This window comes from Bicyclus anynana, chromosome 9 (assembly GCF_947172395.1).
Source record: "Bicyclus anynana chromosome 9, ilBicAnyn1.1, whole genome shotgun sequence".
Lineage (NCBI taxonomy): Eukaryota > Metazoa > Arthropoda > Insecta > Lepidoptera > Nymphalidae > Bicyclus > Bicyclus anynana.
Window position 1 is genome coordinate 16,564,893 of NC_069091.1, and position 25,347 is coordinate 16,590,239.

At 37.4% G+C, this 25,347-nt stretch overlaps 1 protein-coding gene across 1 annotated transcript; it reads right to left on the minus strand.

The window, feature by feature from the left end:
• Window positions 1-11,497: 11,497 nt before the first annotated feature.
• LOC112043662 (GRIP and coiled-coil domain-containing protein 1) lies at window positions 11,498-24,966 on the minus strand. The gene is made up of 12 exons (XM_052883370.1): window positions 24,638-24,966; window positions 24,433-24,525; window positions 21,838-21,947; window positions 20,737-20,882; window positions 20,476-20,558; window positions 19,295-19,467; window positions 17,975-18,188; window positions 17,298-17,689; window positions 16,686-16,892; window positions 15,342-15,451; window positions 14,310-14,387; window positions 11,498-13,882 (listed from the first exon to the last, which is right to left on the minus strand). The coding sequence occupies exons 1-12, from the start codon at window positions 24,720-24,722 to the stop codon at window positions 13,711-13,713; spliced, it is 1,863 nt and encodes a 620-aa protein (XP_052739330.1). The 5' UTR covers window positions 24,723-24,966; the 3' UTR covers window positions 11,498-13,710.
• Between the last annotated feature and the right edge of the window lie 381 nt (window positions 24,967-25,347).

Below are 25,347 nucleotides of genomic sequence, written 5' to 3' on the forward strand. Positions count from 1 at the left end.
CTATGATTTGAGTTAGAGGATTATAATAACACAGTTATTTTTATATTTTACTTTTATAGGTTTTTATTGTGTTCAACAAAACGGTGTCTTTGATAAAGCACATCAATATGTATCTACTTAAACATTATTTCACTAGACTTATTTCAAAAGTAAAAAGAAAGTGTGAAGCTATGAATTCAGCTTACGATATCTATAAGATCCCCTTAGGTATTATCCATAAAATCGATTGATAACCCTACTTCTTGATTGTCAAAAAAGCGCAAAACTTTTTAACGCTCAAACTTTTAATATAATTTAATCTCCCAGTGTAAGCTGATATAAAATAAGCGCATCGTCGGCTCGCTATCGACGCTTTACGACCAATAACTGGTTTAATAACTACGTCAGTAAAATGTTTTTATTTTTACCAAACGAACGAACGCGTAAAAGCCTTAATCTCCTTTCTAGACTTTCTAGCATAATTTCATTAAAACGACCTTTTAACTGAAATATTTGAAAAAGATAACAAGTCTAGTATTTGTCTGCTAGCGTCGGTCTTTCCCCATATAGTCGGTCCCGACAAGTTTTAAATTAATGAGAAAACGTAGGAACTTTATTAAGAAATTACATGAAAAGCATTGATCTATTCGTCCATCCATCCATTATTAAATACTTATTCATTGTTATCATATGGTCAGTGGCGTGCACTGCATAGATGCATAAACGCAACCCTGAAGATTCAGTACGTACCTGTATTGGTGAAGGAATTTTCCAATTTGTTTATATAGTGCATACCTTAGTTAAAAACCTTGTGCATGCCACTGCATATGGATGACCTACTTGATTATTATTATTTGTTACAAGTACTAGAAACAAGCCTATTTGATTTGGATGGAGGGTTTAATTTGATGAGGATAGAAGGAACAAGGGAGATATGCAATGATCGTAGGCCTTCGTAGCAAGTAGAATGACGTGGTCTCTACCTACGTGAATGAGGCGTGGCGTATGTATATTGTATGTGTATGTTGATTTGATGCGAGACGAGTTCCAGCAGTAAGGGATCGCGTTAGCAGTCGCGGCCCGACCGTAGTATATACATTATAGCCTCACTCGGGACAGTTTAAGAATCCGTGCCAAGACCGTGAATTGCGAACCTTTCAGGTACGGATTATTTTGGCTCCCGATCAAACTTATGAACGGCGTTTCCTCTTCTGGTTTTTTGAATGGCCAAACTTAAATGCATTCTATTAAATCCCTGTCGACGTTGGCCGGTGTCGGAAAACTTGCCAAAAATTGGCCGAATCCCTCTGCGCTTGTTACTTTTAAATCTTTCTGCGACGTTTATTGCGGAGGCTTTATCTTGCCGAGTAAAGCCATCTTTCAGTCGGATGTGGTAAACGTTTACATTATTTATAAAATTTATGTTTTCTATAATTCATTATGTAAAAATACGTTTTATACTCGTAATCTGGTCGGGTAGTGTGAAACCTGCGAATATTTGTTATAATGAGAGGAAAAATACAAGCAATAGCTCATTTGACGCGGAGTAAACTTCTGAGGAAGGCGTATTTTTTTTAATTTCTGCAAGTCAAAATTGTAGTTTTTATAACCTAAAAACGAAATCCTGGAATAGGGCCTCAACTTTTTGACTATAACTCAAAAATTATTAGTGATGTTGTAAATTTTAAACACTCCCATATGAACTTTACTAGAAAAATTGTAACACTGAGAAGTCTGGCTAAACAATTATTGATATAAATATTGCGCTGAAAATGGCGTAATTCTGAAAAAAAAATCAAGACTTCCAAAATTCTCTTTTTGATTAGAGTTAATGGATTGTAAATTTACTATATTTTTTCGATGCTCTATTTTTATAAAAAATAATATAAATGTGTATTTGTCCATTTTATTTAAAAATCTAAATACTTCTTCTTGGAGGTCATCTTACATAAAAGTTTATATAAAATCGTGTTAAAACATTTAACAAAAGCTTTTTATTAAATGAGTTATTATTTTTAAAATAACAAAAAAAAATCGAACGTCAAATTTAAGTAATTAATAAATTCCTTTTTTTTTCGTTTTAATAAAACTGAAATTCAGCCTTACAGATAACTAAAATATACGCCTTTCTCAGAATGTTATTCCGCATCGAATATCGCTTGTATTTTTCATTCCATTCTAACAGTTTTTGGCAGGTCACTTTTTCCTTTTTCTACTGTATTAAGATAATTAAGGGTCTGGATGCTTGAAAGCTCATATAAAGTTACACGATACAAAACTCCATAGTTACCATGGTAGGAGCAGAAACTGACAATCTCTCAGATGAGGAAGGATTTTCTAAAATGAGGGAAGTCTATATATCCATGTTCTGGCCTTGAGTTATCATGCGAACTGCCTTATTAGTCCAGCTGTAATATATACCAGGTAATCTACCTAATACGTAATAAAAAGAAAAAAACTATATGATTACTATAAAATATATCTTCTTTTGTGATTCGATTCTCAAAAGATATCTCAACTCCCATTATATAGCTTTTTTGCACAAAATAAACAGTTTCAGTTTCAAGTTTGCCAACAAAAATCGAGACGAGTTCCAACAGTAATACACTCCCATACGAGTATATTAGATGAAATAAACATTTACTCAAAAAAAAAAAAAAAGTTAGTATCCCCACCCGTCACACAAAAATTAGTTCGACGAAAAACTTTTAGCGGCAACGGAATTTGTTGCCAAAAACTTCATGCTTTATTTCCACCAACATATAAAAGTGGAAAACACATTATTACCTTTCACAACTTTAACTTTTCTGGCAAAATAACACAAAGCTGTACAATATATCATCTGATATCCAGCGTCATGTATTTCACATTTAAATCTCACCTTGCTGGTCACGGCGTGGCTGTAAATCGTCATATTGTCCGTGTGGCGATCTTCCAAAAGTTTTCAGCACAATTTTGGGGTACCGCCGGACACACTCTTGATGGTTATAACATATTTATCTGATGAACACTAACGTGTTACTATCTACGTGTTTGTCCACAATATTACCGCTATATGCTTACTCATCGTTGATGTCTTATTTTTAGTACAATGGTTGCTTATTTTGGTCTTCTACCTATTTTATATTTGAGCACATTTTTCATCTCTAACATAGCAAACACGGGATTCCTGTTGAATAAGGCAGCTATTTCTTTTAGAATTAATTTTAACTGAGCCAGCCTGACATCACTTACTCGTAGTACGTTTTTCGTTGTTCCCAACAAGAAAACGACAAACAAACCAATCAGATGTCAAAATCTTATAACTCAGGCTGGTCAACTATTAGCTTGTCCCCATTTCCCGGGGACAAATTAAAGATGATTTAAAAATGTCGTAAAATATTGTAGATTTTTTTTTAATAAAATAATGATTTCATTATTAGAGTAGAATTAACAAGCTTTTTTAGATATTACTAAATTGCCGAGTGGTTAGGGTTTACCAGGGCCGGGGATAGGCATTCTCTCTTTGTATTAATAAAAATTTTAACTTTTTGGAGTTTACTCCTTATCTATATCTATACTAATATATAAAGCTGAAAAGTTTGTTTGTTTGTTTGATTGAACGCGCTAATCTCAGGAACTACTGATCCAATTTGAAAAATTCTTTCAGTGCTAGATAGCCCATTTATCGAGGAAGGCTATAGGATATATATTATCCCCGTGCTCTTAAGGGAACGAGAACCACGCGGGTGAAACCTCGCGGCGTCAGCTAGTTTTTCATATATAGCCACCGGTATGACACAAATATGGGCAGTAAAATTCGATGAACGAATGACAGTGTTACGTTTTTTGTGCCCAACCTAAGATAGTCGATATGAAGAAGTAAACTCCATTCGTGCGTCGAAACTGACACACACTTTTTTATTTTTCTGAAATAATAAATCGTAATTGTAACAGAACCACTGACGGAAACAGTGGCGCACTTTACTCTGTGTACTTTTATTTTTTCCAACTCTTCCGCAGCGACGATGAAAGAGTCGTTTAAGGTTTTGTGTACTTGATTGATTGCGAAAACAATGATTTAATGCTTTAGCTACCAGTCAACTTGTACGGAGATCTGTTTCCGTACTAGTTGACTGGTAAGAAACGGTCTTCGTAGATCTATCGACGTAGACGGTTTCTTTTTATTCTATAACAAGACTTGGTTGCGATCTCATGTCTCATCTACGGTTTTCTTTTTTATCCACCCTTCTTCAGAGCATCCTTAGTTTATTTTGGCCATATTACAACTAAAGCTTAAACATAAAAGTTGATTATGATGGGAAATGTAAAGGACATCAAATTAAATTCTTTTATTTCAATTTGTAGCTAAAATGTTGCGAAAGCCCCGCGCTTGTAGCACGGTCAGTAAAAGGCAAAGCTTTGTATGAACAATAACAAATAAACCGTGGGGTTTGGAAGTCACAAAAGGCCTAATATGTAAAATATATTGTATGTATGTTTGTTTAATGTTATCGCCGCGTTGCAACGAGTTGCGGTTCGGACGGCTTCAGTGTGCTCGTGGCGTTCAAGCCGTCCACATCTCTTGTTGTGTAATTCTTTATGGGTTACTTGGGATAGGCGGGGAGAGTGACTTGATTGGAAAAGGCGAGTGTTTGTTAACAATCAAAGGATCCTTTAACCCTACACACAACGTTAGCAAGTGCGTGACTTCACTCAAGGTCATTCTCTGCCATTCTTGGGTCTTGTTTTAGTTACAGTTTGATTTGTTAATTAAGTTGTCCTGACAAATGTTGTGAAACGGAAAGTTAATAACCTTTGTTCGACATTAGTTTTGTTATTTTTGTAATCACTTTTGAGTCTGCTAAAACTAATCTATCGGCTAATGATGAAGATAACTAAAATTCAAACTTTTGAAACGGAAAGTTTGTAGGTAGGTTACAAGTACACAAATTTCCTCTAACCACACACGAGCATCGACGGCTCATCATAGTTAACAAAATCCCATGATAAATGACTTCTGTATCTACCTAATATACGTAAAACTAATGTCTTTTGATAAGGTAAGTATATAAACCTTCCCTATACCCCACAGTAATACATTGTAACTGCTTACAGCAATCAATCTAAGAAGAGAACGTCGAGTGCAAACTGAAACCACGTCGACTAGACGCCGACGGCCGACAGCCGACGGCCGACGCCGCCGACGCGTAATGGCGGTACATTTTTCACCGGCCGTGTACCGATGACAGTACATTCATCCCGCCATTGTCCCGACAACTTCTGGCACCGCTGGGGAATATCAAATTCGGATAACACGACAGTTTGTTTTTTTATAAGATATATTTTAAGTAGCTAATTAAACCAGTTTTTTGTTTGATTTATACGCTAATCTATGCAAAAATATCTACTTGAGTTCGTGCGCTGTAGCATGGTGCGGGTAACAGTTTGTTTTACTTTTGAAAGTTCACGATAATAGTACGTATTATAAACGTCATACAGGCTACTGTTACTAGAAATGTGGTGCTGGAGAAGAATGCTTTGCATATTCTGGACACAGTTCCGATCCAACATTTCAATCCTCCAAGAACTGGGCATCAAACAGCGTCTTTCTTCCATAGTCCAATGTCGCATACTGACTTTCTTTGGTCATATCACACGAAGACATGACAAAAAGGTATTTACGGAGGTTTTTAACCGACGGACACGATTGAAAACTATGAAACATCGATTCTATAGAGACAGTGTTTATAGTCTCATAAGATCGTTGATCATATACTTTGACAGAAAAATAATGTCTTATGAGGCAGGTCTTTATCTAATTAGTCTGAGCTTGTGGTGCAAGGAAAGGTGGAGGGCACAAAGGCGCGTGGCAGGTCACCAATGCGCTGGACTGACCAAGTAATAACCGCTCTCCATGGCTCGCTCCATGAATGTGCTAGGAGAGCCACACTACGGGAGGAATGGCGACGGATAGTGAGGCTTGCCACCACACCCAAATGACGACCACGACCACTCTGTCAAGAGCGTAACGACAAAGAAGAAGAACAGGCTACTGACACCCGCACCATGCTGCGCATTACATTAATGACGGGATTGTTCTAATAATTATTATTACTGTCATTTTTATATTTACGATGCAACACACATATATATTTTAGCCTACTTAGAAACTATATCAGTAAAACCACATGGTTTTTTCCACATGGAAAATAGTATAACTATTAGATAATACTTCCTGCCATGACTTATTAGACAATATCGGCAAGTTTTAAGCTAGCATTATCTTGAATGCATTTTGGCCAGCGATGGAGTAATGACATTCGTTTTCTTTTATTGTCATGAAATGGTAAGTAAGTACATCTTTTTTTTTTTTTTTTTATATCGCTAGAGTTATCACGGGACTGCATGGCATTACATCGTGCTAACTACCTCTAGGGTATTTCCCATTTCTTTTTCTCCTCTTTTTCCTTTTCTTCCTTTCTTATCATTATTTTCCGGAGCATTTGTGCATATTTCTGCCACTCGCCTTCGCTTGACAGCATACACGCAATCAGGCTGCCGGAGTCTACGTGGCCATCTACCCCATGTGTCGCCCCTCTCAGATCATCACAGGCAGGGCATTCGAATATGGCATGTCGCGGAGTGTCCTCTTTTCCACAGAAGTAGCAATTTTCGGAGGGAGATTTCCCTATTGCGAAGAGGTAGGTGTTGAACACTCCGTGACCGCTCAGAGCCTGCGTGAGCCATCGGTCCATCTCTCCATGATTCCTCTGATGCCAGCTTTTTAGATCTTTAATTAGCTCCCTCGTCCACGTTCCTTTTCCGCCCGCGGACCATTCTGTTCCCCATTCCGTCAGGGTCTTTTCGCGTAGTTCATGTGAACTCGATTCTTTATCCAGAAAAGATTACGCGCGTTCTCTAATTAGTTAGTACATCTATAATGAATATAAATATTAATTATATTGAAATTGTTTTAACTTTCCGTCGTTAATGCTCATAGCACATACTTACAATTTGTATTTACGAGTACATTACTCCTCTAATATACAGTCGCCTAGCGAAGCTGAACAATGAACCACTAAAGCCGGCTGCCTGAAGCGAAATGAAAACTGAAAGAAACGATACGATCGTGTCTGCGCAAAACGTCTTAATACGGAAGCCGGACGGGCAGTATGGGCAGTTTGCATTCAGAGCACTCAGTTGGGCATCTGATTTTCATAAACTATTGAAAGTAGTGTAACATGCAAATGTTTCAGTCTAAATCTTGATAGGTATGATAAAACTTTAGCGATATTGCTTAAACATTTTAGTGGGTAAGTGAATGAGTAGTAGGAGAGCCAGACATACCTAAGTAACTAATTTTAAGGAGGCTTTAGTTGGACGGTAGTAAGTTTGTACACTTGAAACCTACCATCAAATCCACCATTATGTATTCCATGACCATAGTCCATACGCCATAAAATGAGGTCGTTACAGACTCTTAATCTTGGCTCAGAGTATATTGCCTATTCCTTTACTTTTACAGTTTTTAGTATCATGATTGCCACTGAACATTGACGCTGCTAGTTTTAAATAATATTTGGCAGTAATAGAGCTCTTTGTGATGATACCTACTCGGATCTGGATGACAGTGTCGCTTGGATCCGTCGCTATTTCGTGGAGAAAACTTAAATAAATCAATTATTCCATATTCTTATAATATACTTAATTAATAATTTGAATAGTACCTACCGGTATGTAGTCACTATTCACCCTACGCGCCTATCGAAGGTATATCGTTTATGGGATCATATTGATTGTGATTGTCTTAACCCTTTGTTGTCGGTCTGCTCGATTAATGTCATCCAGCATTCCGTACTGTTCGTCGTCGTCAGGATCGTTCTCTCTATTAACTCTCTTTTTGTTAGCTAAAAGTTTAAGACTTCTTGGCATATTTAGAGTTACATAATTTTAATGAACTTTGAAAATAATGAATCAACTATACTGCTAAATACCTGATATAGGAATGTTAGTATTTTAGATTAGATACGGTTTATCGTCGTAATATCTTCAGTTCAAATTTCTCAAGACCTCAAGATCCTAAAGTTAGTGGTATTATTGGAGTTACAACCCTGTATAATAAGCGGTCTGTAAGTTGAACTTAAGCCCTTAATTAACATTGAGCTTGCTGTAGCAAGCAGTAGTTGTGTGCATTTTAAGAAATTAAATATCACGTGTCTCAATCGGTGAAGGAAAACATCGTGAGGAAACCTGCATACCAGAGAATTATCTTAATTCTCTGCGTGTGTGAAGTCTGCCAATCCGCATTAGGCCAGCGTGGTGGACTATTGGCCTAACCCCTCTCATTCTGAGAGGAGACTCGAGCTCAGCAGTGAGCCGAATATGGGTTGATGACGACGAATTGCTGTAGCAAGGCTTACCTCATTTTAAGAAAGCTAGTACTAAAACCAAAGTCCCAAGGTGCTGGAATGCCGACCCCGCACCAGAAAGGGCAATGTTGGTCGACCCCCCACTAGGTGGACCGAGGACATCAAACGTGTCGCGGGGAGCTGGTGGATGCTGGCGGCTCCAGACTGTTTCGTTTTTAAGTCCATCCAAGAGGCCTATGGCCAGACGTCCATCGGTTGTTAATGATGATGATGATGAGGAAAACTAAACGTTTCTCAACCTATTCTCCAACCATAGGTAAGTACGGTAGCCAATTATTGAATTTGGATCGTGGTTGCTTTGGATGTTTGGTATAAAAAGTCAATAAACAAAGTACTTATAAAATGTAATTTATTAGTATTTTCCAATCGCTAGACCCTCAACTTCGTGGCAACTTTCTGCTAGAGACTCTTGAAATTTCTCTTAAAAAATATTTTAACGGTGTTTTTCGAAGGGTTGCCTTCCTTACCTTTACCTTAGTTTTATCGTATCTTTCAAACCGGTGGTAGAGTATTTACAAAAAGTTAAACTTGACGTTTCAACCCTCCACCAGGTGGAATGGCGACGACAGTTCGTGATGTTTGGAAGTCCCTACAAAAGGCCTAAGTCCTGCAGTGGACGTCCATCGGCTGATATGATGATGATTATGACGATTAACTAAGCCTAAGTACTTGAAATAAATAAATTTGGTTTTGAAGGTTACGTGAATGGCGATTGTGGGTACTTAATTTGACTTGAGAGATTAAGTATATTTTTACCCGCGTGATTAAGATTAAGTATGATTTTACCCGCGTGGTTCCCGTTCCCGTAGGAATACGGGGATAATATTACGGGAACGGGAACCACGCAGCTGAAATCGCGCGGCGCCAGCTAGTCCTTCATATAATGAGCTATTCCATGTTAAAAAGCGAAAAATGTACCTACCTAGTCATTACATAATGTAAAAACCGTGAACTAGAAACATTAGGGGATGGCAGCAACAAAAAACCAAAAGGATTCACAATTCTAATAAACACGTAGTCCGCGCATTCTAGTTTCCAATTACAGGGAACAATTTGATGGGTTTTTTCGTAACGAGGCGCGTGTGCCAAAAGGCTGCAGGATGTTTGTGGTGCGCCAGACTGGTGTAATTAAATCGTCGCTTGCCAAGATTGTCGCGACACGTGTTGCGGTATCGATTGGCTTACACCCAGGGAAAAATGTGTCTTAGGTACTTACATAGAATAGCCAGAGTGAGTCTTTACAAGTAACGTGTTAAGCCAACCAACCAACCCATAAAAAAAACAAATGTTACGCGTCTCCTTGACAAGCGCATATACAAACTTTTTTCATAATTTGTATTTCAAAATTTAATACTAATTAATAATTTAATAATAATTAATTAGTTTTAGTCAAAGGCCTTATAGCGAAAAGCTTCGACCAACACCTTAAGAAACTTTCGCTTAACTGTTGGATCAAGAGTCGGATACAGAAGACAGTGATTCTTCAGACGGCGCGTATTGTGAGGAGGTTCCTCATTCTGGAGCCCTGACCACCGGTTGCTTGGGAACTCAAATGCCCCCCAACGGGAGGGTGGATTTTTTTATAAATTAATATAATAACCAATAAAAAATACTCGCATCTTATTTCTTTAGTTTTTGTGAACAGTTTTTAAAATATTTAAATGTTCTTGAATAATATTGCTGATGCGATGGTTGTACAGACTCCAGAATGTATTGGCCGATGTCATCAAAGCCGTGGCAGGTGGTACATGGACAAGAACTGCACAGGATAGAGAAAAATGGAGAAAGTTGGAGGAGGCCTTTGCCAACAGTGGCATACAGACAGACAGAGGGATATTGATGCAAAATAAATAATTAAGTGTGTGTGGAATTAAATATAATATTTATGTTAAAAATGTCAGTAATAGAATAATTAAGATAGATAATAATTTTTAACTGTAATACTGTCTGAATAAAAGGCTTTTATTATTATTATTATTATTGAATAATATTACTGATGCGATGGTTGTACTGACTCGAGAATGTATTACTTTTTGAATTTTGTATTTGGAGCGGCTACGACACCGTTGTATTCCGTACGCTCCATCTGTATATTATGGATTAATCTGTGTTAGGTACTAAATTCTTAATCAGTCTATGTTAACGGCCAGGCCTCCCTCCTTATGGTAGAGAGGAATAAGATTAGCACGCTTTTCTAATGTGGGTTGGCCAATTTTTGTCTTTTTAACGATCAGTCATCATTATCAACCCATATTCGGCTCACTGCTGAGCACGAGTCTCCTCTCAGAATGAGGGGTTAAGCCAATAGTCCACGCTGGCCAAATGCGGATCACGTAAAGAATTAAGAAATTTCTCAGGTATGGTTCTTCGCGATGTTTTTCCTTCGCCGTTTATGACACGTGATATTTACATATGTATCTCGGAGTAAGATACAAACATTACTTGTACCGACTCGTAAATCTATGGAAACAAAGCACAGGCCACTTTGTGTTTTTGCGTTTAGTCATCATCATCATCATCATCATCATCATATCAGCCGATCCGTCCACTGCAGGACATAGGCCTTTTGTAGGGATTTCCAAATATCACGATACTGAGCCACCTGCATCCAGGGAATCCCTGCGACTCGCTTGATGTCGTCAGTCCACCTGGTGGGGGTCGGCCAACACTGCGCTTACTAGTGCGGGGTCGCCATTCCAGCACCTTGGGACCCCAACGTCCATCGGCTCTTCGTACTATGTGCCCCGCCCATTGCCACTTCAGCTTCGCAACTCGCTGAGCTATGTCGGTGACTTTGGTTCTTCTGCGGATCTCCTCATTTCTGATTCGATCACGCAGAGATACTCTTACTTGCGTTTAGTAGAATATCCGAATTATAAATGATATTCACCTATCTGTATATTGGATAGTCCACCACGCTGGCCCAATGCGGATTGGCAGACTTCACACACGCAGAGAATTAGAAAATTCTCTGTTATGCAGGTTTCTTCACGATATTTTCCTTCATCGTTTAAGACACGTGATATATAATTTCTTAAAATTACACTATACCTACTTATAATTAGCAATGACATTTCAAGAGAGCTGGTTTAAAATAAAATACAAAATTGATATACATAATGTATTTAATAAATATAAATATTAAGGAATGTTTACAATTACACAAGTTAACAAAATAAATAAAGAGCGCATTGGTGCATTACCAAACGAACCTTTAAAAAGTTGCTGGAAATTGATATGAGATTGAGATACCTAATATTATTTTCAAATATTAAATTTATATATAAAAAAACAATATTATGTACTAGTATATTCACTGCTTTAAGAGTGTGCAATATGTAATTTGGTGGTTACAAATGGTTCTGGATCTCAGATTCTGGAAAAGTTAGGAGCCTGATATTCGGGTAAATGATATTTCAAAGTGTTAGCTTCGTTATGACTATACAAAATACACAATTTGTAAAACTTTGATATTGAATATTGAAAGCAAAATGTTTTGCTCACATTTTGCTTTCAATATCAGGAAAAGCAAACTTATTAAATTTTTGTTTTGTATAGAAAATTAGGTATATATCTTGAACGGCCATTTTGTTTTTCGTTATGTTGTTTAATTTACTTGCAATTAGGTAAAAATGGTTTTGGCGCTCACGTCATAAAATTTGCGTCGCGCCTCAATCGCTCCGTGCTTTTCACTCACGTGAAAGTCGTAATTCGGCGTCTCGCTTGCGCTTCGAATTTTATCCATATCGTACCGTAGTGCTGCGCGCTCTTAAAATCAAGAAACATATCTAAGCAAGTAAGAGTCACCTACCACCTGTATATTACCTACACCTACAACACAGTCATGTGTCTTTTTTTTTTATTCTTTACAAGTTAGCCCTTGACTACAATCTCACCTAATGGTAAGTGACGATGTAGTCTAAGATGGAAGCGGGCTAACCAGGGCACCCCTTTTCGATTTCTACACGACATCGTACCGGAATGCTAAATCGCTTGGCGGTACGTCTTTGCTGGTAGGGTGGTAACAAGCCACGGCCGAAGCCTCCCACCAGCCAGACCTGGATTACCAGGACCAATTAAGAAAATCTCAATCAGCCCAGCCGGGGATCGAACCCAGGACCTCCGTCTTGTAAATCCACCGCGCATACCACTGCGCCACGGAGGTCGTCAAACAAATATATCGATTGATTGATTTGATAAGACTACATATCTGATCGTACATATCTCGTAAGAAAGACAAATGTAGACCAATAGCGGCGGAATAAATATGAAAATATCGCTATCTCTTTCGTTGCGCTGGTAAAAAAGAAAGGGATATTTAAACTCCGCCCTCAGACCAAATACATATGGATTTGTACATTTTGTTTACATTGGGTGTGATAATTTTTTTCAATACATTTTCATTCATCAATAGTTTTTTGAGGGGGACGGGATAAACTCACACATCGAAAATTATTTATTAGTATCAAGTCTTGTGTAATTAGTTTTTCAAAATTTTCACTAAAGATTTTATATTAACCAAATTACACTGTTTATGATAATTAATAGACCAATTAACGCCTGCTTCTATTCGATATGTAAAAACATCCACAGCGGGTATAAAAAACGGCAAAAAAATCACATTGTATGGAATTCCCCTTAATTCATTTCATTTTTTAGTTTTTGTTACAGCAGCAACATACATCATCTCACATTTGTAAAACAACTGTCTAAATATCACGTTCATGGGATATATATAGCCCGACAGATAATGGAGCCTTAGTAATAGGGTGCAATTACACCCTTCTAGTATGGAACCCACCGATATTTTATACTAAAGATATGTTACGTGCCTACAAAATCACCGCAAAAAGTGATTCAAATTTAGCTACTTTGTGTTTAATTCCATTATATATTCATGTATAATATACAGTTTTACGGCTCCTGAATACACAACTTGACATTGTATATAACATTTAGGTATTTCTTTATTTATATATTGTAGATAATTTTGTAAAATGGTGGTAAAAAAAACCTTGGCTAAGTTTGTTATGGGCTCTTCTCGGACAAAGGCGCGTTTGGAACCCCCATAACTTTAATTTTTAGTTTTCGACTATAATTACCTCCATTAATTTAAATTAAATTATGACATAACTTGACCTTTCAAAAGTGCTTGTAGACAAAGCCTAATTGAAATAAATGAATTTTGATTTTATAACTTTTGTTATTTACTATACGACTCAATGAAATTAAGACAATTAGCAGCTTTAATTCGCCTCAGTTTTGGCGTGACACATCTATATTATAAAATCTTTGACGAAACCGCAAAAATGATCCTTATTCACAGCGTGTTAAAGACCATTTTCCTCTCGTTGTTAGTGAAGTGCAGCACGGCGGCGATAGCGTTGAGCATGTGCCGGCGGCCGGCGTAGTCTGTCGACATGAGATACGCCATCACTACGTTCTTGAGATACTCCAGGTTGGCGCCTTCTCGGGATTGGATCCTTCTTAATCTGGAATTTAAACATAAACAATAATTATTTTAATTTAAATCCATTCTAATATTTTTATTTATTAAAATATAGTGTACTAGCGGACGACCGCGACTACGTCCGCGTGGAATTTAGTTTTTCACAAATCCCTCGGGAACCATGGATTTTTCCGGTCAAAAAGTAGCCTATGTGTTAATCCAGGCTATAATATATCTTAATACCAAATTTCAGCTAATTCGGTTTAGTAGTTGAGGCGTGAAAGAGTAACAAATATTCATATCATCAAAATCATCAGTTTTCGCAAATCTCGGGAAACCAAGGATTTTTCCGGGATAAAAAGTATGTGTATCCTATGTGTTACTCCAGAGTAAAATCTATTTCCATTCCAAAAACAAACATCCATAAATACATTAGCGTTTATAATATTAGTAAGATTAGTTAACAATACCTGTCAATCTCCTCTTTAAGGGTTCTTATGACCTCTTTGAACCGCTCTTTCTCTATGGTTGCCTCTCGCTGACAATCTCTGAAATTAAAAAAAATATTTAATTTTAATGAATACCAAATCGCTTGTACTTCTTTGCGAATAGGGTGGTACCTAAGACCCATGTACCACCAGATCTGAACTGAACTAATTAAAAAATACAAAATCGAGCTGGGAACCGAACCCCGGATCTCTATTGAGAACCACAGCTCGAGTAACTGCTCCAGACAGGTCGCCATTACAAACACGTATAGGTCTTGGTGAGTAAGTTGAACTATAATATTTTTAACATAAAAATGGAACCAACTTCAAATGTGTATTTCAGTTATTTTCATTTTAACTCAAAATGACTAAACCGATTTTCATAGAAATGAAATGGGATAAATCTGGAAGCATACTTTTTCAAAGAAAAGAATATCCAAAATTGATTAGTAAATGACGAACTTATAAGGTAACAAACATTTAAAAAAACATACGCGTCGAATTGAGAACCCTCTTCTTTTTTTTAACTCGGTTAAAAAGACGGATTTTTTTTAATAAAATCGAAATAAAAAATTACCCTTACTCTAACACTATACAAAATTAATATTGTTTATATTAAATTTTTTATGAGTCAACTAGCCTATTAGAAACTGGTAACGCGTTGACACCCAGATATGAGTTACTGCGCATAGTTTAACTCAGGGTTTCTCAAAGTGGGGTACGTAATGGTGGCTTGATAATTGCTACCGAGTCAGAATTTAATTTAAAATTGTCCAAAATTACTTCTAACATTGAATCCATTTGCGACAAGAACCAAGCACACCCATCACATTAATATTACAAAGACATTTCTTTTGGTACTTTATGTGTTACCTTTTATTCAAATAAATACCTTATTTTCTTCAACAGTCAAATTATTTGTATTATCTTGGGGTTATTAGTTAGTAAAGGGATCGCTGTCACTTGGAAATTTTAACAGGGGTTCATGGAGCCGAAAGTTTGACAAATTGTAACCTGTAGTGTCCCTCCAGGATGTGTTTCTCCCTCCTCAGCTGCGTGATGTCCAGGTCCTTGCGCGCCAGCTCGTGCGCGTAGTGCAGCATGTGCGGAGGCGCGCTAACGTCCTGCAGCGATGAATACGAGCAGGCGTCAATTTGTGCAAGTTCATTATAAATATTCTTACTACTACGATGTCACTTTGTGCAAGTTCATTTATAAATATTTTTATTACTATACTCACTACTGCTACACTATATTTCTATATTTCTACTACTGGTACTTTAGATAGTAAAATCTTTTCTCTTCTTATCTTCTAAATATATTTATTTATTTATTTATTTATTTGATCCACCAGTGACTGTCGCAGCATTTACACAAATACAATCTAAAAAAATACACAAACACAAGGCTCTGCACAATCAAATGAAGGTAAACACGGCATGCACATTTCCGTAATATTAAAATAAATTGACGATTACATTAAATCAGTTTACATAAGAAAAAAAAAATACATTTTACAGTAACAAGAAAAGGAAACATTTTACAACTACTATTTGAATATACTATATAATACTAAAAATAAAATGGAATTGGTAAAAACAAAAAGAAAAATTAGTTTAGCAAATCTAGCAAAACTAACTTGCGATATGTCCTTGGTGAGTCTTTGTGGATATCTATAGACCGACTAAGTGCGTTATATAATTTACATAGCCTGGGCATAGTAGAATAGGCGACAAAAACAGTTCTAGTGCGTTGCGGTACAAGTAAAGTAATAGCTTTGCGAGGGTATCTACTAGGTGCCCTAAAGTTAATTTTGCTTAGAAGATTTGGTGCGTCTATCTGGTTTCTCAGTAATTTGTATAAGAATGTGAGATCTAACAAGTCCCTTCTTTTATCGAGCGTCAAAAATAAATAAATAAATATATAAAAGGAAAGGCGAGTTTGGCGGAAAAATCTTAGGATGCACATGTCGGTGTCGTTTTATTTCAATGATTTGTTGCATTTTTAGATTTTCATTGCATAATGTAGACGCGAGTTTGCGAATTATGAGGTCAAAGAGCAAACAAAGTCGCGGGCGTCCACTAATTTTAAAATAAATCAAAATTACCAAAGAATTAAAATTCACAAATATTGATTGTAAAAAAATATTTTCTGAATATTTTTGTACCAGCACTAAACTGATATTATTATTTAATAAATTACACTAATTTGGATACAACAGTTCATTCATCAAATTTTTGACCTAGAAATGTATGAAAAATGGTCCATCTCCTTTCAATCCCTAGTTAATCTGTATGGATGGATTAACTAAATATGGGCGTCCTTTTAACCCTTATTTAATTGGTATGGGTAACTCACGTTCAACACCCCATGTCCGTCCTTCCATCCTTCTTCGCTGCTGACTTTCCTGGAGCGGTCGTTCCTGGAGCGAATGTAGTTGTCCGTCTCCTCCAGCAGCGTCGCGTACCTGTCCCTCTGCGTCTGCACCTGCTTCTCCAAGCTCTGTATCCGAGTCTTCAGGTCTGAGACCACCTCTTTGTGGTACTCCCTTTCGCTTTTCAGTTTCTGTAATAATATTGTTACAAAGTCTCAGACCAATTATTGTATAGGACCTGCCTCGCTCGACGTTACTTTTCTGTCAAAGTATATGATCAACGATCTAATGCGATTATAAAAACTGTCTCTATAGTATCGATGTTAAATAGTTGTAATCGTGTTCGTCGGTTAAAGAGCTCCGTAAAAATACCTTTCTGTGTAGTTGAATGGTGTAAAAAACGGGCAAAAACTTCTAGTTTAGTATAAGATATATACCAAATCTAAGCTCGTTTTCCTCAGAAAATGACAGACAATTTTGTTCGTGACTATGAGTGCGATACAGGTCCTTCTATAATTGGTCGGAGTACAAAGTATACATTATACCGTTGCCGTTGTAAACTTTGGCTACGGAACTCTAAAATTCATCAATCTCACCTCTTCATGCAATCTCAGGGAATCAGCCTTATCCTGTTTCTCTTCTTCCAACATGAGCACATAAGTCTCCATCTTCTCCTTCAGCATCGCTACCTCGCTCTTCAGATCTTCCATTTCACTCTCCACCTCCTCACCACTCTCTCTTACTCTCGCGTTCTGTATTTTATAATTCTCAAACTCCATTTTTAAACACTCAATCTCTTGTTTACATTTTGTATGTATATTTTCATAACCATCTAATTTGAAAACTGTGGACATATCGACTGGGTGGCCTAATTTGTCATTTTCCGCGATCAGTTCCTTTTTCAAAATGTGTATTTTGTCTATAAGTGTGTGTAAATATTCACTGTCGGCCAACTTTTCATTGTCAGTCTCACTTTTTTGGGTTTCCTCTGAAAATACGTCATACATATTTTTTTAATATTTTAAACAGTAAGCTAAATCGGTATTGTAATTCATAGCACAGCGTTTTATTTATTAATAAAGAATTTTGATACGGGCGACTTCTAAGAAAAGCCGCCGGAATTTTACCAAACGTAGTGTAGGGTAGAGGTAGGGTAGTAGGGTAAGGGTAGGGGTAGTAGGGTAGGGGTTGGGTAGGGAGGGGTAAGGTAAGAGTAGGTGAGTACGCCCTCCAGCAGTACAGTACAGTACAGTACAGTAACACAATCGCTCACCGTTCCCCCCGCCGCCGATCTTGTCCAGCAGACGGCCGCTGAGCGAGTCGCGCAGCTGCTGGATGAGCGCCTGGTCGCGGCGCCGGCGCAGGTCGTACTCGCCGATGGTGAGTGACAGCTCCGCCAGCTTGCCCTCCAACAGCGCGACCCTCTCCTCCTGGCGCGCGCACACTTTACGAGCGGACTCTTCGGCGCGCTTCGCTTTTATTTGTTCCTAAAATGTAAAAGAACAGGATAACTAAATATCGGGATACCTCTACTAGGTCATCATCATCATCCTTCATCATTAACAACCCATATTTGGCTCCCTATTGAACACGAATCTCCTCACAGAATGTTTAGACTAATAGTCTACCAAGCTGGCCCAATCCGTATTGGTATACTTTACACACATGGAGAATTAGGAAAATTCTCAGGTATTCAGATTTCCTCATGAATTGCACTGGCCTTTCGTATAGCAAAGGAGTGCTCGACCAGAGCCAGCAGCCTTCGCTGTGAAGCTTTACTTAGTATTTCTCTTCTGCATCTTTGAGTCCTTTAACACCTGGCGGATCTATCGCGGCCTGCACTCTTTGAAAAATAATTTGTAGAGAGACAAGAAGGCGGCCCAGGAACACGCGATGATCAAGTACCGGCTCACCCACCCACGATTCTGGGAAGTGGTGGGTTGCCTTTGGCCTATCACATCTTCTGCCCGCACTAGGATACCACTGGAAGGACTCCTATGCAACACCGATGATCGGCATAAGAGATGCCCTATCCAGTGCCCTAACCCCTTTCTTTGGCAAGAGGAATAAAGGAAGACATGTGAAACATTGCAAAGATAACTTCAAGAAGGTCGCCGGTCCTGAATGGATGACAATGGCGAGGGACAGAGAAAAGTGGAAATTGATAGGGGAGGCCTATATCGAAGGACAAGCTGATGTTTGCTAATTAATTACGAATTATGTAAATGTAATCAACCAACAGTAGTAAAGGCTTATTTTATTTTTATAGCCCTGTTCATTAGCGAGACTCCAGAGCTCAAAATTGGAGATTGTTGTAGGCCAAAAGATGTTGAATATACAAAAATATGTATTTCGCAAGCACACTTTGTGGACACTTGCAGCTTATTGATGAGTTGGGTTGTGCAGGTTTCGTAGCCATATTATTTAATTACTTAGTACTAGCGACAAATAAGGTATGTATTGCACTGATATCTCGTATAGCAATGGAGTGCTGCTCTAATAGTGCCAGTTCTGTGCAGCCTTCGCTGAGAAGCCTCTAGAGAAAAGTTCATATCTAACTACTCACTAGCAGGAAGTGAAGCATTGCACTGACCTCTCGTATAGCGATGGAGTGCGACTGCTCCAGCAGAGCCAGCTGTTGCTGCAGGCGCACCAGCAGCGCCGGCGTCTCCACTGTGCGCGCCTCCGCTCTGTGCAGCCTTCGCTGAGAAGCTTCTAGAGAAGAGTTCAGGTCGCGCACTCGCTTCTCTAGTTCCGCCTGAGAAGCTGAATACAAATTAAATTATATAATTATTAATTAAGCAACAGAAAAAAATATAGCTGGTTAGTGCTAACTTTTAATCTATACACATAAACATTAACAGTTAAATAAATTTTTCCTCAACTACGTCTGTCTGTTTGCGATATACTGAAAGATTACAAGACTGAAATGACTGAACCAATTTGAAAAATTCTTTCACTGTTGGGAAGCTACACTATCCCCGGGTGCTATAGGCTATATTTTATCCCTTTATTCTTACGGGAAAGGGAACTACGCGGGTGAAATCGCAGAGCGCTTGTTAGTAATTATATAATTTAACAGCTTTATAAGATACATATAATTGCCTCTTAGCTACCAGAACCGAGAATTTTCGTAAACAATATGTTGAGTGTTTTATCCAGTGACGTGTACTGCATAGATGCACTGCTTACCCTGATGACTCCTTATTTCTGACTCCTTTTGTATAATCTGTATGTACAGTGCTTAGGCCCACCCTAATTATAGCTTGGCAACTTCGTTCGTAACACTCCCGATGCTGCGCGCGGGGCGGGGGGCGTATAGCGATGAGTGAAAAACCCACGACTGATGCACGTCACTTCCCCGCACGCACGATTTCACACCCACGCAGTGTTTCCGCCCGTCGCCCGCATGCCATGGGAGTATTATCAACGAACTTGCCAGACGATGACAAACTTGCGCACGCCATGACTGCTCTAATTAATAAGAAGCCACTCACAGAAAATTAGCTTGGTAGTAGAAAATCCATACTCATTTTTTATAGAGGTAAAGTTTGTGAGTTTGTGGTTGTAATCTCTGGATCTACTAGACCGATTTTAAATTTTAAAAATTCTATAACCGGTGAAAACTAGGTTATTTGTGAGTATCATAGGTGAGATTTTATTCTCGGCGGGTAAAAACCACAGAGCGTCGTCTAGTCAATTGTGAAAATTTTCCTCGGATCCTGGACTTATCGTGTTTCTATTTCCAAGGAAATTTAAATAATAAACATTTACCTTGTGCTTCGCTGCTGTGTACAGCTTTGTCTTCGAGCTTTTCCTTGCTTTTCCTCTCTTTGTTCAATTTCATATGTAATTCCCTGTGAAGTATTAAAAGAATTTAAATTGGCACTTGTTTAAATATCAATTCACAGTTTTTCCATTTGATTTTACAGATAAAATCAAATCTATAGTATTGTATAGTATGTTTTGTAGTTGTAATCGTGTTCATCGGTTATAGAGCTTTGTAAAAATACCGTACTGTGTTGTTCAACTCACTTCAACATAGCTGTGTGATCGGCTCTCTCTTTCTCTCTCTCCTGGATCTCATATGATATCTTAGCCTTCAGGTTCCCAACCTCTGCTAGATGCTGCTGTACGAGGGTTTTGGTTTCTTCACGCATTTGTGATATCATGTTTTCATACTGAAACAGATGTCGTAGACATGTAGATGTATAAATCATCATCATTATTACCCAGTGATGTGCACTTCATAGACGTAAAAATGCCTACCCTAAGGGCTCAATACAAATCTATGTTGGACCACAAAATGCATAGTCTGACAAGGAATTTTCCAATATTTTACTTATTGTGCATACCCTTGTTAAAAACCTTACGCTTATTTCATTGACCCACAACAGGGCAAAAGAGCTGGAACCAAGTATGCTGCTTCAATGTGCGGGATAATTAAGGTGGTAATTTTAATAGGGCAGTCAGATGTTGTGATAGTGCTTAAATATGCTCTCTGAGGTACAGAAATGTAACACTACACATGTTAATTTCTAGTGAAAATATCTTAGAAGTAGAATAGCTAAGTAGGTCATGAGCTACATAGGCAATCTACTAGTCCAAAGAGGCAGCTAGCATAGTTATTATAAGCATCATATGCCCAATGTTTGAATAGTAGTCATCTGTACTATAATTTTAAAGAGGAAAGTTTTGATTGTTTGTTTATTTGCATAGAATAAGCTTAGTAACTACTAAAACGATTTGAAAAATTGTTTCACTTTTGGGAAGCTACACTATCGCCGAGTGTTATAGACTATATTTTATTCCTGTATTCCTACGGAAACGGAAACCACGCAGGTGAAACCTCGCGGCGTCTGCTAGTGAATTTTGTTCCAGTCCCAAGGACTATAGTGGCAAATATTATTTAGAAGCAGATGCCCATGATTTTGTTTGTGTGAAGAATTTCATTTATTTTACAAATCCAGCGGGAATCATGGATATTTCCATGATTAAAATTATCTATGTACTACTGCAAGGTCCAATTTATCTCTAGGTATACCAAATTGTATCTATTTCATTTAGACACAGACTCACTTTCGCATTTATAATATTAGAATGGATATGGATGAATTTAAAACAAAACTATATTACCTTTTCTCTTGTAACTTTTTTGTCAGATTGAAAGGCTTCCTCCATCCGAGCCTTCTCCTCTGACAAAGTGGAGAGGGACAGCGTGAGGGCAGCAACTGAATCCTCCGAGGCTGAAATTGTGACAAACAATTTCATTAACACATGCATTTCTTTGAATTTCACTGTCTGATATATTTTACTAGCCCACAACAACACAATGAAATTGTGTGTTTTTACAAAATCCCGATGTTTTCGGCATAAAAAGCAGCCTATATTCTGCTTCAAGGTCCAATACATCTCTATACCAAATTTCATCCAAATTAATTCAATGGATTCGTTGTGTAAAGCTAACATACAACCAGACAGAAAAATTTACAATCAACAACCTGCTAATATGCACAAGCACCTCCAACCTATAGCACTCAGTTCTGGAGTAATATATTATGTGACTTTAGCCTTAATATCCTACAGAGAATGCAAAATATAGTCAGGCACACTATTGCCCTTGCTGTGATTTTACAAATGAAGAAATCCATTACAATTCCTATAATAAGGGGTCATTTACACAAGCAGAGACTGCAGTCGCCGACGTCTCGGCGGCAGTCAACGGCGGTCGTCGGTAGCAGTTGCTGCTTGTGTAAATGAATAGTAAAGAGTGATGCGCGGGATCTGATTCAAAGATATAAGAAGCGACTCCTATCTTTTACATTTAACCAATAAAATTTTCCAGTCTTTTCCAACTAGTCGGAAAAGTAAGGAGTGAGTACACAATATTCCAGTGAGTAGGGATCAAACCATAACTTCTCAGTAATAAGTCTGGTTCCTTTACTGTTGAGCTAGTGAGGCAATAAATTTCATTCACTCCAATCATCATCATTATCAACCCATATTTGGTCACTGCTAAGATCGAGTCTCCCCTCAGAAAGAGAGGGGTTAGGCCAATAGTCCACCATGCTGGGCGCTGGCCCAATGTGGATTGACAGACTTCACACATGCAGGGAACTAAGAAAATTCTCTGGTATGCCAGTTTCCTCACGATGTTGGTCCTTCACCATTTGAGACATTTCATTTCTTAAAATGCACACAACTGAAAAGTTGGAGGTGCATGCCCCAGATCAAATTTGATCCCACACCTTCCGGAATCGGAGGCAGAGGTCATATCCCCTAGGCTACCACTTCAATTCACATCTGAAACAAAACCAGTACTCGAGCTGGACATTTGAACCCAGGAATAACCAAATTACTCATAGCACTGACTCTTAATGAATATCCCCCAGCACATATCAACAACTCTCACAACAATTTTGGTTACAGATCTGGAACTAAATGCAGATTGGGAATACTAGAAACAAATTCCGAAAAGAAACCTTCCTTTTGAATCATGTTGAACAATTTATGTGGTAATAGTCATGAATAATTCTAAGAATGCCATTAAAATGTTAATTCAACTTCAATTCATAAATATTTGAACTCATTTACTAATAATGCGACTTTCTTATTGAATTGATTAAAAATATTTGATAACTTTCTCAAAAACATATTTGGGTTAACAAGATACTAATATAATTTAGCAAAGAGGTTTAAAAATTAACACAATTATATACTTTGTGAGTTTTGAAAAAAGTCTTACCTAAGTAGTCCAAGATCTAGAAAATATATTTTTTTATACAACCATACCTCTAAAATATTACCAATATTGCCTACTAATAGCATTTGGAACCCATTGGTTAATTTTAAGGTTTCGACTAATTATTATCACCATTATCTTATAATATTAATACCTGACCTTTTGAAAGTACTTGTAAACTAGCCTAATTGAAATAAATGAATATTGACTTTTGACTAATACATAAACATAACCTTCATCTAGTGAGGTTTATCATGAGCCTGGAAGTTGCAAGGACTGCATGAAGACCTGTAGGGCTGCTACACCAAAAAAAAGAATAAGTCCCAACTTCTCTGATAATTTGTACAGACTGTGTTTGGAGTACGACTATCCTGTGGAAGAGGACAGAAACCATGACCTCTTGGTTGATTAACTCCTCAACTTGAGAGTTAATGAGGCTTATATCAATTACTATCAGCCTAACTTGCTGAGTAACTATTTTTATGATTTACAAGTTAGCCCTTGACTACAATCTCACATTTTTTGACGATGATGCAATCTAAGATGGAAGTGTGGTAACTTGGTAAGAGGAGGATGAAAATCAACACCCCTTTTGGTTTCTACATAACATCATACTGGAATGCTAAATTGCTCTGTGGTATGTCTTTGCTGTTAGGGTAGTAACCAGCCACGGCCAACCAGTTTATTATTTTAATATATCATAATAGAATAATCTTGATTAGACACACAACTTATTCTATAAAAAAATCCAAATTGCGATAACTAATAGGGGTAGCTGATAACAGGGATAGATTTTCTATTATCAATTTATATAGCACAGTTCTACTTCATTTGAAATTTAAGTTTGTTTATACTATTTTTTACAACTATTACAAGGGACTGAGTATTATTGATTACAATAATTTATTTGTCATAGTGGAGAGGTATGTGCAGGGGAAATGAGATGGTGACAGTAAGATGGCAAATGATAATTTTGTTGGTAAACTTACCATTATCAGTGGTTTCAGTTTTATTTAAAGCCTTCAAACTTAATTCTAAAGCCTCTTTCTCTTTAACAAGGCCTTTGTATGCTGCAACCACGTCTGAAAGAAACGGAAACATTTTTTTACGCAAGTCACAAGTAGGCAATATGGTAACTAATGTTCAGTAAACTCGTAATCCTATTAAATTATTAGAATATGAGAAGTGTATTACCTCGTAAGCGTCCTTCATATCGCTTGATTTGGTCAGCTTGCTTAGTTATTGTGGCAATTAGCTCTTGTTTTGATAAAGATTCCATAATTACTATTCAAGTAGTCACCTGTGATGATCGAAATATCTCAATCTACTCGTAGGTTATGAAGTCAAATTAGACAAAATTTAGTACATTGTATACTTTAAAACTTATTTTTCTTTTTCTGTAGAAACTAATAACTAATTTACCAGTTAACATTATTTACACTATGAATATGAAATAGAAATAAAAACAAAAACCCTTTATAAAGGCAGTTTTATTTTATGAATTGTCACTGTCAGTACGGAAGCTGTCAGTGTCAAATAATAACAAAAAGTTACATCCCTGTCATTCAATAACATAGATAGAAAAGTAAATAGACAATTTAAATTCCCTCCACGTAATTTTTTTTATTCCTCCACGTGAATAGACAACTTTTTTACCCGACTGCGTCAGAAGGAGGTAATGTTACACATATTTAGAGCCGCAATAGCTCAACGGTATTTAAAGAGGCCGGACTCATCACTCATCACCCAGAGGTTGTGGTTCGATTTCTGCCAATAATCGCATATTATAGCTAAATGGTTATAATTTGCAATTGTTATTTTTTTTAATTCGATTAACAATTGTATAATTATTAGTGTGCACTTTTTACCAGCCGTGAGCTGTGATATGACCTCTGCCTCCAATT